This window comes from Alternaria atra (assembly GCF_907166805.1).
Source record: "Alternaria atra isolate CS162 genome assembly, contig: 25, whole genome shotgun sequence".
Lineage (NCBI taxonomy): Eukaryota > Fungi > Ascomycota > Dothideomycetes > Pleosporales > Pleosporaceae > Alternaria > Alternaria atra.
The window spans coordinates 1,206,286-1,220,128 of NW_025091323.1; the positions used below are offsets into that span (position 1 = coordinate 1,206,286).

At 50.7% G+C, this 13,843-nt stretch overlaps 5 protein-coding genes across 5 annotated transcripts; 3 read left to right on the plus strand and 2 right to left on the minus strand.

The window, feature by feature from the left end:
* Window positions 1-14: 14 nt before the first annotated feature.
* On the minus strand, window positions 15-2,414 carry ALTATR162_LOCUS5398 (uncharacterized protein; the record flags this gene model as incomplete). The annotated part of the gene is made up of 1 exon (XM_043313017.1): window positions 15-2,414. The coding sequence occupies one exon, from the start codon at window positions 2,412-2,414 to the stop codon at window positions 15-17; it is 2,400 nt and encodes a 799-aa protein (XP_043168952.1).
* A 391-nt stretch (window positions 2,415-2,805) lies between these two features.
* Window positions 2,806-7,665, plus strand: ALTATR162_LOCUS5399 (uncharacterized protein; the record flags this gene model as incomplete). Its single annotated transcript, XM_043313018.1, has 1 exon — window positions 2,806-7,665. The coding sequence occupies one exon, from the start codon at window positions 2,806-2,808 to the stop codon at window positions 7,663-7,665; it is 4,860 nt and encodes a 1,619-aa protein (XP_043168953.1).
* Window positions 7,666-7,971: 306 nt separating this feature from the next.
* Window positions 7,972-9,595, plus strand: ALTATR162_LOCUS5400 (uncharacterized protein; the record flags this gene model as incomplete). The annotated part of the gene is made up of 3 exons (XM_043313019.1): window positions 7,972-8,600; window positions 8,666-9,171; window positions 9,240-9,595. The coding sequence occupies 3 exons, from the start codon at window positions 7,972-7,974 to the stop codon at window positions 9,593-9,595; spliced, it is 1,491 nt and encodes a 496-aa protein (XP_043168954.1).
* A 323-nt stretch (window positions 9,596-9,918) lies between these two features.
* On the minus strand, window positions 9,919-10,617 carry ALTATR162_LOCUS5401 (uncharacterized protein; the record flags this gene model as incomplete). The annotated part of the gene is made up of 1 exon (XM_043313020.1): window positions 9,919-10,617. One exon carries the CDS (start codon window positions 10,615-10,617, stop codon window positions 9,919-9,921), a length of 699 nt encoding a protein of 232 aa, XP_043168955.1.
* A 1,773-nt stretch (window positions 10,618-12,390) lies between these two features.
* ALTATR162_LOCUS5402 (uncharacterized protein) lies at window positions 12,391-13,686 on the plus strand (the record flags this gene model as incomplete). Its single annotated transcript, XM_043313021.1, has 3 exons — window positions 12,391-13,062; window positions 13,120-13,395; window positions 13,453-13,686. The coding sequence occupies 3 exons, from the start codon at window positions 12,391-12,393 to the stop codon at window positions 13,684-13,686; spliced, it is 1,182 nt and encodes a 393-aa protein (XP_043168956.1).
* Between the last annotated feature and the right edge of the window lie 157 nt (window positions 13,687-13,843).

Genomic DNA, 13,843 nt, shown 5'->3' on the forward strand with positions numbered 1-13,843 from the left:
ACAGCCGCGGAATCCTATCCATCGACATTGGCCAAGTCAGCCATCTCAGCATCAACATCCGCCGTGCCCCCAAACTCATCCACTTCATCAACCTCCATGCGCTCAACTTCGGCTCTGCCTTCCAGTGCGCGCATAGCCGGATTATCTGTGCCACTAATACCGTGAGCCTCCTTCTTACGCTGATGAGCTTCCAGATCCTCTAACGACCACGACGAATGACCTTCCTGTTCCGCTCGACTCCATGGTACACTCATATCCTTTAAGAAGGCCTTGGCTGCACCGACGGCTTGGTCGATGGAGAGTTTCGTGCTCTTGGCGTCGAGACCTTGTTGAATCCATTTGGGGAGTTGGGTTTGTTTCTTGTTGAAGCGTTTATCTGCCAACACCATGATTCCGTAGTCGTCTTTTCCGCGGATGACGCGACCCAGACATTGAGCTGCGTGGCGCATTGCGTCAAAGGAGAGGAAGTCTGCTTCTTTGATCCGGTAGGTTTCTCGCAGGAACTCTAGGCGGGCTTTAAGAATCCTGGACTCGGTGTATTGGTAGGGTACGCCCATGCACAACACAGTGCGGCCGTAGTGGTGGTCGAAATCGATTCCTTCGCTAACCTTTCCTCGCGCGACACAGAGTAGAACGGCGCCGCGGCCGTTGTTGCAGGCTGTGCGGAAGGTTTCTAGTGCGAGGGCGGTTTCTTGGGCGTCGGGGGTTTCGACAAGAATGAGTTTGTACTTCCAGACTGTGTCTAGAATCTCCATGCCTTGCCACGCTGAGATAATACTCTCCATGTAGAGGTATGAAGGGAAGAATACAACGACGCCATCTGGAGTCAGTTTGCAGAACTCAATGAGCAGGTTGCCGAAGTTTCGCTGTACTTGCAAGTCATTGCGATGCTCGAATTGTGACGTGACTTGGTTCTGGTCGTTGCCGCGATCGACGATCATGGGTAAGAAGGACTTCCGTGTCAGCGTCATGGTGAATGATTCCTGAACGACGGTGTTAAAGTTAAGCATGCGTGGGTACATGTCGAGTGGAGACATGGTTCCGGAGGTGACGATGACGGAGTAGAAGCGTTCGAAGACGGGTTTGATGGCTATGGCAGCGTCCAGACAGGTCAGGTGCAGCACTGGGTTCGGGACAGTGGCCGTCGCTGATTCAAAAGGTTCGATGATCATGAGGAACCCGGTCTCGTAGGTAGCTACTAGTGTAGCGAACGTCGCAACTTCCTGCAGAGGCTGGTAGTCTTCAATGTTTGTAAGCTCAAGAGTTCGTACAAGCGAAGTCAGACGCTCAGCGCAGAACCGGAGCGGTTTCCTTTCGATGAAAGTAAGATCCTTCAGATGCTTGAGGAACTCCGGGGGCGTGTCTGCAACAACGTTAAGAACCTTCATCCGCGTCTTCAGGTACTCGATGAAGCGCTTGAGGAAGGCAACAAAGTGCTCAGCTCGCCGTATGTTACCGGGTACGGCTTCTGTGAGAAGATCGTCTGGTAATGCTGGGTTCGCCATAAAGGCTTCTTCGTTTCGTGCTTCGTCGGCAGCTCGCAGGCCCTCGACGAGTTTTGCGTATTCGTTTTGCAACTTCTCTGCATCACTGCTCTTCATTTCTGTGATCTTGCGATCGAGGTTGTTGACACCCTTGGTAGCTTTCCGTAATACATCCTCCGTAAGATCGATACTGAGAGATTCGATGCATACGTTGTCGATGTTGTGAGCTTCGTCGAAAACGACAATGCAGTCTTTGGAAAGTTCTTTTGACACTCTGTCTGCGATTTTCGGGTCTAGTAGGTAATGGTACGAGTAGATGATGACGTTGCAGTAAGGCATCATTCGCCGGGCTGTAAAGTAGGGACACTGCTTCTGCTGCTCGCCATACTTGAGCATACCATCGAAGGTCCATACACCGGGTGGTATGAGATTATGGGGTTCTAAGAGATCCAAGTTCTCGTGGTATACGCACAGCTCGACATCCTCGCCTCGCTCTTTCTTCTCTTTTACGAAGCCTGCTGTCAAGCTGCGGCATCTGGCATCTACGACGGTCCCGCTCTTCTCTCGCTTGACTGACGGATGTAGACATAAGTTTTTGCGACTTGTCAACCCAAGGCCCCGGAAATCTTCCTCGTATCCCAGCTCGGTAGTGCGGTATTTCATCAGCGCCTTCAACTCAGCCAAGGCCTTTTCGATCTCGGACATGGTACGCGAACAGTAAATCAGCTTCCGTTTTTCAGGATAGTGCTGCTGGTAAGCGACGATGAGCGAGAGCAAAGACACGGTTTTACCCGTGCCTGAAGGCATCTCGAGAACACAGTGGCCGCCCTGGTCCAAGGTGCGCTTGAGATCGCACATGTAGGCATATTGCTCTGGATATACCCTAGGATACGGAAATAGCACTGGGAGGTTATCGATGAAGAACTTCATGTTGACAGTCCACTGCCCGCGCGGATTTAGTTGTAGCGGAGGGGAGGTGGTGGGAACAAAGATCAGACAAGCTTGGGCGTTGCCTCCCAGACGACGTGCAATGTTGACGCGACACGCTAATCACTGATGAGCCCTAGTGTATGTGCAGGGGTGTGCCCCACCGTCGTCCGCCTATCCACAAGTTGGTGCCGTCATCAAGCAGAGCCGCATATTTCGCGTAATCCGCAAACCTCTGCCATGTTGACTGGCATGCGACAGTGTATTTACTCTATGCAATTGATTACGTAGCTGCAGTCAGCTTCGATTCGTCTCATCAGCACAAAGAGACCCCGCCTCTACCCCAGATCCTACCTTGGACCCCAGTGACACTGCACAGTCACCCAACCCCGCCATGTCAAAGCGTGCAGCAAAAGCGCAGGCGAGCAGTGCGCGGGCGGCCACGACATCCTCCTTCGGCGCTTTCGGCAGTGCATCAGCGGCATTCAGCGCCAGTACATCGCCCCTGTCCTACGTATCCGAGCCCCCAGATCTCTCGGCGATTTCAGACCCGAATGTCGTCGTCTACTTGCGAAACCTCTCAAAAAAGGACAGCACCACCAAGGCGAAGGCGCTGGAAGATATACAATCATATATATCATCACTGCAAGAGCCAGTAGAAGAGGGCCTACTGGAGGCATGGATCAAGATATACCCACGAACCTCGATCGATAATGCGAAAGCCGTTCGTCAGAATGCCCAACTCGTCCACGGACAATTCGCCGTATCCGCCGGCAAGCGCATAGCAAGACATATGCCTAAGAGCGTCGCAGCTTGGCTATGCGGTCTCTACGACAGTGACCGATCCGTAGTTGACGCGACCCAAACCTCTCTACGACAAGTCTTCAACACACCCGAAAAGTTACAGAGCATTCGGAAGGTTTACCAACAACCCATACTAGAATATTGTCGCGATGCGATAGACAAGGAGAGCACTGCGACTCTGAGTGATGAGCGTATAGTCAGCAAAGACGACGCAGAAGCAAAGTACAGTCGCGTCATCTCTGCATGCATATCCTTACTGGGTAGCTTGTTGAACAACCTGCAGTCCGAGGAGCTATCCAAATACCAGGCTGATTACGAAACTCTCATTGGGAATAAGAAGCTGTGGCAGTTCGCCTCATACAACGACGCTGGGATACGGCGCTCAGTGCACCGTCTTCTCAGAACATGTCTTGCCAAGGAGGACGTTGCTGTTCAAGAGCATCTCGACACTCTCAGCAAAGCCTACCTAGCCGAGGCTTTGAACTCCGACCAAACCGGTTCTGTCGGTGATTACGTCGACTCTCTGACACTTCTTACTTCCAAGCATCCCTCCGTATGGACAACCGACTACAAGAGCAAGACCGGAGTGGACAGGCGCCTACGGCAGTTCTTGAAGAAGGGCTCTCAACTAGGGCCACGCGACACCTGGGCCCGTATTCCTGAGCTATTGAAGACAATCCCGGTAGAAGTATTGCCGCAATCCGGTGCCGACTCCGCAGAGTTATTGAGCGCACTGCATGGCGGTATCATTCGCAAAGATGAACCAAAGTATAATCACGAAGCAGGCTTTAAGGCCTACTTGGAAATAGCTGGCTATCTCACCCAGCGGCTGGGTGATGAGGAGAAGACCAAGCTGCTCGAGGAGATGGTTTTACCAATCATAACGCAGTACCTTCGCCCATCATTAGAGACTTCAGACTGGGCTGTACCATCCAATGCGTCAAGTCTACTATCTAAAGCAATAGAGATTGAAGGAATGAAGATCGTGCTCGAACAGCGATGGCCTACTTTCTCACAACAATTGATCGATAGTGTCAAGACCTCGGCCCCTGAGCAGTCGAAAGATTACGAGAAGTCACAAACGAGCGTCATCCAGCACGCCGCGCTCTTTGCAACTATACAAGACCAAGCGCTTTCCCTTGGAAGTTTGGCGACGCTTCAACCTGTCTTGTCCCAAGCATGCTCGTCAATAGTAGCGGAAGCCCTTGGTATACTCAAGAGCAGGAACGGAAAGCCATACGGCGCAGCAGGCACCATCGCAGCAGTGACAAAGCGTAACCCTAGCCTGATATCATCTACCAAATCCGAGCAAGATTTAGAGTCGTTCATACAGCATGATCTTCCAGCTCTGGTGTTGTCTCCTTCGTCTTCCTACCTGATCGACATACTATACACCAAGTCGGACCACGCATATTTCAAGGATGCATGGAGTGCGTCTCTCAAGACTGTTCTCAAAGATACAGATTCTCCAGCAAAGACCAAGGCGCTTGAAGCAATCCTCACCTCGTCGAGAATACCAACTTCTTTTGACCTTGCAACATCGGACCCTGAATTACAGAAGTACATTACTACGAACGTGCGCGAAGCTGTCCAAGGTTCTGCCGAATGGGACTCATTCAGCCGTATGCTCCAATCACCAGCAACTATACTTGCTCCCGAAACAACAGACGAGATCCTCGCTTACATGACGGAAACGCTCTCCATATCACACCAGGCTCCCTATTCGTTGCAAGGTCTACGTCAAATCGTCAAATCAAACCCAACGATGCTACGAGAGTTTGTTACTAGTCCACATGGCTCCAATCTTCTACAAGGTCTACTTCTCGCCTCAGAATCTCCCGATGATGAGGTAGCGCAGGGTGCTAAAACCGTCAATGCTTCGATTCAGACCATACTGTCATCTGAATCGAATTCTAAACAATCCATGTACAATCTTGTCCAACAAGGGCTGCGAGACGCTACGCCGACATCCGTTTCTGTTGAAACCCTGGTCGACTTGGCAAAACAGTCCATCAAAGTCGGCGGTGATTGGGAGGAAATTGCTCGAGTGCTTCCAAGCGTTGAAGACTGGAACGCAGCTCTAGAACCCTTTCTCAATGCCGCACCAAAGTCATCTTTGGCCATCACAAACCCTCTTGGTGGCGCGGTATACCTTGTTAAGAATGGCCAGCTGCCTTCTCAAATCAGAACCATGCCACGGGATGCCGATGGTTACTCTGCCGCATACAGGATGACCCAATATATAACTAGGCTTTTCAAGAACCCTGATCTCTTCTCCATCGACAACGTTCCATCAGATGTTCGGGCTACCTATCTTGGCAACATCGCGGTAGCCGTGCAACTTGCAGATGACAACCTTGGTCTCACTGGCGCGAACGGCTTTTGGGCACATTATAACTCAGACGTTGAAGCTGAGGCGATGACCTTCGTTTCAGATGCGCAGACTTTTATAGCATATGAAGTAAAGAGTCTTGTCGCGACGTGGTCGAAAGATGATGCCAACGCCTCGCTGTTGTCCTGGGCAACTACACTTTTGTCGAGCATAGATGCCGACACGACTTCTCCAGCATACTACTACGCTCGAGCATATGCTGTTTTGATTGCCAACACCGTGGAGATTGCTAGCTGGAAGAACTCACAAACCGCTCAACTTCAGGAAACGCTTAAGACCACGCGAAGTGCGAAGAACGTCCTCCAGCTTCTAGCATTTTTGAGTGCTTTCAAGGAGCCATTGTCGTACGGCAAAGCTTGCGAGAGAATGTGTAACGAGATCATCGCCGATTTGACAGGCCTTGACGTCCAGCAAAAGTCGCATGAGGCACTGCAGCAACTCGTGCTGTTAAACAGCGTTATGGGCCAAGAAGGTATCTTAGAAAGCATTGCCGGTCCTCGCCTGATGCGCTTTGTTCAGCATGTCATCCCGTGGCTACAAGAAGACACAGTTATTCGTCCTGTCAAAGCAGAGTTGTGCCGTGCATTGACAGTGTTGCTTCCACTGATTGGCGAAATGTACGGTGAGCACTGGGCAGGTATTTTAAGCGCGCTTGCGACGATTTGGTCAGCCACGAAAGAATTGGAGGCGAACGAGTCTGGCATGGACAGCCCGATTCCTCTTGTACACGCATCCTTGAAGCTATATGCACAGCTTCGATCTTTGACTCAAGCCGAAGAGCCAAACGACGATCTTCTCGATGCATGGAAAGAGAACGAGCAAGTTGTTGCTGACGGACTCATCAACATCTTGAAGCATTCCCAACATTTCCCAGACGAGTTCCATCAGCCACTCAAGATGGTCAACGATGTTCTAGCGCGTCAGATCTCCAAGGTGTCGCTGAAACACCTGGACTCCACTGAGGAACTTTTCCCTCTTCTCTATGTGGAGTCGCAACCTGTTCAGCAGACTGCTTTCGATATCCTGCACAAGCAGATCCCAGCAGCCCAGGAGCAAGTATCCATCGACGCAGCATTAGAGAAGACTACCGCTCGATTACCTGAGGAGTTGTTGTCACTGATCATCGATGCGCCTACGATCGCGGCGATTGCCGATGCCAACTTCGAGCGCAGTGTGCCCTTGCCCTTGCGAGGTTACCTACTGAGCTGGTTGCTGGTCTTCGATCACCTAGAGCACGCTTCTTTCAAGGTCAAGAACGACTATGTAGAGCATATCCGAGAGGGTGAATACCTTCCCGGACTGCTCGACTTCATGTTCGACTTCCTTGGCCACGCCCACAACAAGCCAGCCGACGTCTCCAAACTTGACATCACGACATACGAAGCGGACGTTGAACCTCCCAAGCGTGATCTGCAGTGGCTGTTAACTCACCTGTACTTTTTGTGTCTACGTGACGTTCCATCTCTAACGAAGACCTGGTTTAAGAGCTGCAAATCGCGCGCTATAGTCGTTGCACTCGAGCCCTGGACGGAGAAGTATGTTTCACCGCCCGTGATTGCTGCTGCGCTCGACGCAGTCAACACATGGTCGGAAGAGCAGGTCGCATCCGAGCCCGACTCGGCCTTCGCGGTCAAAGTCGTCAACCGTGCGCGCGAGATCACCGCATCATATGTCGTCGACGAACAAACCATGGCGATGCGAATCTCTCTGCCGCCTGCCTTCCCTCTCGCAAACGCTCACATAGAAGGGTTGAACCGTGTCGCAGTTAATGAACAAAAATGGCAATCTTGGCTGAGAACTTCGTTGGGAGCTATTACAATCTTCAATGGCAGCCTGATTGATGCGCTGACCACCTTCAAGAGGAACGTCGATGGAGCGCTCAAGGGCCAGAGCGAATGTGCAATCTGCTACAGTATAGTCGGGTCGGATCGCAAGTTGCCCGACAAGAAGTGTCACACTTGCAAGAACTTGTTCCATGGAGTTTGTCTGTTCAAGTGGTTCAAGAGTAGTGATAGCTCAAGCTGTCCACTCTGCAGAACTGCCTTCAATTATGCGTAGGCTAGAGGAATGAACTAGCTGCTGTAGATTCTGATGGCTGCTATAGAAGCTAGAAACTGTAAATAACGAATTCATGTGGCTGATCTTTTGTGATAGCAAAAGCCGGTGTTCTTGTAAATTGGATGGACCTCGGCTGTACCTGCGTTTACCCCACACCTACGCTACCATATACCGAGATGAATACTTGCTAGTCGACTAGGCCACGCTTACACATGGTCTTCGTCTGTAAATCTATCCACCTTCACACCTACTTCCAAACTTGATCATAACAACACAACCTCGTCTACACCCTAATCCTCATCAACCATGCTACCCACCAACCCCCAACGTATCCTGGAATTTAACTACGACATATCCTGCCCATTCGCCTACATAGCGTCAACCCGCGTACTCTTATTAGCCCACCGCACGAATGCTACCCTGATCTACAAACCCGTCCTCCTAGGGGCTATCTACCGTGCAACAGCTGCACCCCAAGGCGCCGGCGGCTCAGCATCCGATGTCTTCAACTCAGCCAAGAAAGCCGTTACAGCGCAGGGTATGCAACGCACCTTGCGCAGATATAACATCCGATATAACCCACCTCCGCAGCATCCACGGAAAACAGTGAATGCACTGCGCTTACTGTATTGCGTCACGGACCAAGAGAAGAGGAGGATGTTAACAGATAGGCTGTTCCAAGCTTATTGGGTGGAAGGCAAGGACGTGAACTCCAATGCCACTCTTCTGCAAATCGCGAGTGAATGTGGTATCAAAAACATGGGAGAAGAATGTTTCGCCAATGCCGATGCGAGGAAAGCGCTAGAGACGTCTACCGCAGAAGCGATTGAAAGAGGTGCTTTTGGTGTCCCGGGTTTCTGGATTCCATCTGCTGTGTGGACTAATATTGATGGTGGGAAGAGGGAAGGGAGATTTTTCTGGGGCCAAGATCGGATGCAAGTGAATCCCATGTACAAACTGCATGTGAGACAGATACTAACTTTTGTATCCCAATCTTTAGGCATTTCGTTGAAGCGACATTACTTTCTCTGTCTTCGTCGTCGTCGTCATCGTCGCCTGGGAAGCCATGGAGAACCGTACCAGCACTCAAGAGTCTGATGCCTCGCTGTGTACCCAATGATACTCCTCACGGCCGTGTCAAACTGGAATTCTGGTTCGACTTTAGCAGTCCGTGGGCATTTCTGGCATACACACAATTAGAGCGATTGAAGACGACGTTTGGAAAGGATCTAGAGATCGTCATGAAACCGTTTCTGCTGGGGATTTTATTTCGCGAAATTGGTGCGCCAAATCTACCCATGGCGGCGATTAGTCCAGCGAAAGCGCTGTGGTCGAAGCAAGATCACGCGGATTGGACAGAGTACTGGAACGCTGTCAATACGCAAGATGCTGGAAAGGAGGATAGTATTGAAGAAGTGAAGTTCTATTGGGCAGACGTTTTTCCGATTCGTACGCCGACTGTGTTGAGGGTTGCGCTGGTGAAGCCCGAGACCACGAAGTTGTTGTGTAAGTTAAACAATCCACTTTGTTCCTCGCACATGCAAACTATCATGCAACACGCTAACGAAGCATAGTCGAAGCATGTTGGTCGCACAACCAAAACGTCTCGGACGATTCTGTCCTGCGAACCGTTCTCGACAAAGGTGGCTTCAACGGCACTGATCTCATTGCGCGCGCAAATGAACCAGCAGTCAAAGCCAGATTGCGGACCGCTACTGCAGAGGCAAAAGAATTGGGTCTTTGTGGTGTGCCTACGTATCGTGTGCTGAGGCAAACAAATGATGGGGAGTGGAAGGCGGTTGGTGGGTTGGTGTGGGGGCAAGATGAAACTAACATTGTGGAAGACTTGATTGCTGGATGGAACCCGGAGAGTTCAGGGGAGGTGGCTAGGGTTACGAGGGAAGCGAAGGGTGCGACTTCGAAGTTGTGAATACGGCATTTTCCTTCCCCGTTTTCTTGCTAACGAGACACGGGAACATGGATAGATTTGCAGCTGTGTTCAAGGCGTGAGGATCAAATTATCGTAGTATTGTATCATGGTTCATAAGCTAGATACATCCAGATACCATTGGATAAAAACAAGCCATTACGCCAAAACCGTACGCCTTTCCTGGGTATCAGAAGGTGAAAAGAGTGTTAGTCATGTGTCCAGGGTATTCGTTCGTATCTCATATCGAGGTGTAGGGTGTATGTATCAAAATGTGCTCTGGAAGTTTGCGTGTAATGGAAATTTCGTCCAAAGTGCCGATCAACTCAAGCAGAAAGGTCAACATCGCCGTAAACACGGCGCTTCCTCCTCTTACTCGCAAGCTGGGGTGTCCAGATACCGCTGAAGAGATCTTCGCATTCGTCTTCGTCCTGCGAATCGAACTCGATGTCTTCTTCGTTCTTGTCCAGCCCCATACCATTGTCTTCTTCATTGATATTCTCATCCCATTCTGCATCCTTAACAATCCTCTTCGTCTCTAGTATAAACTTGCCGACCTTGTATTTCTGGCTGTCTTCGGCAGCGTCGACATACTTCCATCCCAGCACGCTACCACAACTACGACAACTAATGTCGGACACGGTATGAGCGCCTGTCACTAGCTGACGAGCATGAGCTTTGTGTGTCAACGTGTTTGGCAGGTCGCCTTCCCTCCATCCCGTTGCCGACATATTCCCGCCAGCAATGAAGCTCGATGTCGATGGTGGTCCTACAAGATATGCGCGACCATGGCGCCCAGTGAACCCTTTGCTTATGATGGATGACGTGGGGATGAGGTCGGCCAGACACTTCTGGCAGCGCAGATGTGAGGTGGGTCGCGTCGTGAGAAACAAGGTTGGCTGTGGTGGAGATGAAGACGGAGATGTGGAGGCGGTCGACGTGCTGGTGGCCGAGCTTCGGCGCCGGCGGAAGGGCAGGCTAGGGAAGAGGTAGAGAGGGAAAGGTGTTGTTGATAAGTTCGGCATAGTGTGCTAAAGATCGTTTGTAGGAGAGATACGAATCAGTGGAGTCAAGTCCGAATTAGAGAGTAGTATAGCACGATATGTCTATGGCCTGTATGGTGATGGAGTGTTGTTCAGGTGCAACGCGGATAGTACCAGACCAGAGTAGGCGCTATGGGAGGGGAGTCTTGCAGAGAAGCAATCTTATATTGCTTTGACACAGTGGAGCTGCGAGCCGTCGACTGTGGTTTTGATGCTCGTTGTTGACTCCGACTGGGCGATCGTTCAAGTGTTGATGCTCGAGGATCCCGTCTTGTGCTCACTTGGTGCGGGCATAAAAAGCGACAACGCGTCCTGTCAACGATTGGATTTGGGCCTCTTGTTCGCTGAACCAGAGGTGAATGAGACGCTCTCCTAGGAGGATTGTCCTCCCTTTAAGGCGTGTCAACGCGAAGGAGCAGATGACGCGCTGAAGGCGTAGGAATGTCGCGATAAGCGATAACGCGCCACAGCCGAGGAGGCGGGGTGGTGGGGCGGAACGGATGATGCACCTCAAGCTCTCGACATCAACAAAGGATTCAAGCCCAAATGCCTTCAGATTCGGAAAAGAAGTGCTTAATGCGCAATAACCGGATTTGAGGAAGAAAGAGTGATAATAGTGGTGAGTACCTCGTTTTTGCTATCGGCTGGTGGCCGGCCAATCTTTGTGAGTCGTCAGATCATGCGACCTCTCAAACCCGGCATATCGTCACGAGATGTGCTGGCACTTGCCGATTGTGCCCAGGCAGTACAAACGTTGCAACTAGGCTGCACTGGTAACTAAAGACTAAATTTACATGCGTTGCCTTGCTATACTACCTGCAGGCGCCAAGCACTACGGTATCGTTGTATCCTGAACGGGCTTAGCTCATCCCTTGAGATAGCTCGTTAGAAGTACCGTTCGCGACAGATCGATCATCAATACATTGTACTTCTTATGCGTGCTCCATCAACTACCCGATAATTAACTCGATCAAGGAAGTTTCTCGTCGAGCATTCGAACGCGCCAGATCAACCAGATGATGAGCTTCAACACGATGGGATCGTCTCCTGCCAGCACACCACTCACGGCACAGTATGCTTGTGAGATCTGCAGGCAAGTCCCCAGCTGATGCGTCTCGCCGAATACGAGTGGTCTGGAGTAGCAGGCGGGCGCAGAGAAGCCATCAGCGGAAGAGTTTGCTGACTCCCTGAGGATCAGAGAGCGCAAAGTTCGGTGCGATCGAGCCCTTCCAAAATGCAGGTTCGTCTTCCAAACAGCACCACATCCCTACGGAGAAGTTTGTTTCCCAATGAGTCGTACCTGAACAGAATATGGCCTGAAGGTATCCATCGTGTTTTACCTTGATATACGTTAATGTAGAACCTTCTGAATACCTTCAGGCTATAGAATCATTTTGGTGCAACTCATACAAAAGAAGCTTCTTCGTTCAAGTCTGGCGACTATGTGAACATAGAAATACGAAGCTGATACTATTACGCACCTCGCTGTAAAGACGTTGTGATCGTCTGAATCAACCTTGTGGCTACAATCAAACTCATTCACGTCGCATACGTGACGGACAGCTGAAGCAACTCCAGGAGCGGCTGGCCAGGTCCGAGGCCCAGCTCGCTCGTACCACGTCGAAAACGCCTCCGCTGTTGCGTTCACATCCGCAGTCAGGACTCACGTTGCCAGCTACGGACACTCTGACGACTGACTCGTCTCTCCTGGATGCTGATCTATTCACTTCTTTTACTGATGGTGCAGATACCAACATGTCGCTTGACTGGGTGAATCAGCCGCTGGCAGCACTCGAACCATTGGACAACGTACTGCTCAATGGACCTCAGTCATCTTTTCAGAGTAGTTTGGAAGAAGACCTATCTCCAACAGATTTGGGTGTGCTGCACGACCACTACTTTGAATCCGTCTACCCTTCCTTCCCGTTCGTGAACAGAGACAGGTTCATGGCAGATTCAACGGGTGGTGGCAGCCCTGCAATGTGCGCCTTGATCTATGCCGTTGCCCTTGCTGGTTGCGCCCACTCCTCTGAAGATCCAAACCGACAGCTGATGTGCTACAATCTAGCACGTGAACACGCTGAACGATGTGAACGAGAAAATCTTCTAAACGACTTGAACTTCCTCCAGGCTTTATTACTTGTAGGCCGTTTCGAGGCTATGAGTCGGAAGCTGGAGAGGAGCTGGCTGACGCTGGGACGCGCCGCCATGCTCTGTAGGCTTCTCGAGTTACACCGAATGGATGAAAACGTGCATAGGCAAGGAATGCAGAATGGAGAGACTCGAGGTAGCTCCCTATTGAGCTTTTCGCATACAGAAGATCCGGTGCTGTTGGAGGAACGACGTCGGACATTCTGGGCCTTATACATATTGCAAAGCTACATGAAAACACGGACTGGCTGGGAGTGTCAGTTAGGAGACGTCAAGGTTCGGATCGCATTACTGTGTTATTCAACGAGACGTGCAAACTAACATAGGTTTTAGAACTTTCGAATCAACCTGCCAGCGCCAGGGTCGTTGAGATCTGATCTACAACCTCCCAAGATCGATGACTTCTTTACCATCCTCAAACCTCATCTTAATGCCACATCCATTCGCGAGGATCCAATAGCCTTCAGCCTCTACATGAACCTGCGCGCTACTGAAATCTTTTTACATGATTCCGCTATCACAAAGAACGAAGAGCAAGCACTCCCGTCATTTATGATTACCGAGAGCCAAAAACGTGCTACCGCTGCTGCTTTCCAAATATGCAACGCGGTAGGCCTCAATCTACCGTCGCCACGGCAGGGGAATAGTAACATCATCATGTTGTAGGCCATCTTTATCGCTTGGCCTTTGACCATGGCACTAAAGGCGCTGTATCGCGAATTTGTACATGGAGAACTCCACAAGACTACAAACGGTGTCGTGGTCTCATCCAAGCTACTTTTCGCAGCTCTAGATCATATTGAGGAATTGGACGGATACTGGCACAAATCTGTGACCCATGTTGGGGCAAAGCTACAGGAGTGGGAAGAGAATAATGACTTCGAATTGTCAGCTCTATAATGCCCCCTCTTTCTTTGGGTTTTGCTGTTGTTGCTCCGCTTCGGAAGCTTCAAACGAACCTAGTAGCGTGTCATCGCAGATGCCATACATGCCGATCACCAAACGCTTACCACAAAGGTATAAACACTATGGTCTCTTCTGCGGAAGTACCTCTGAA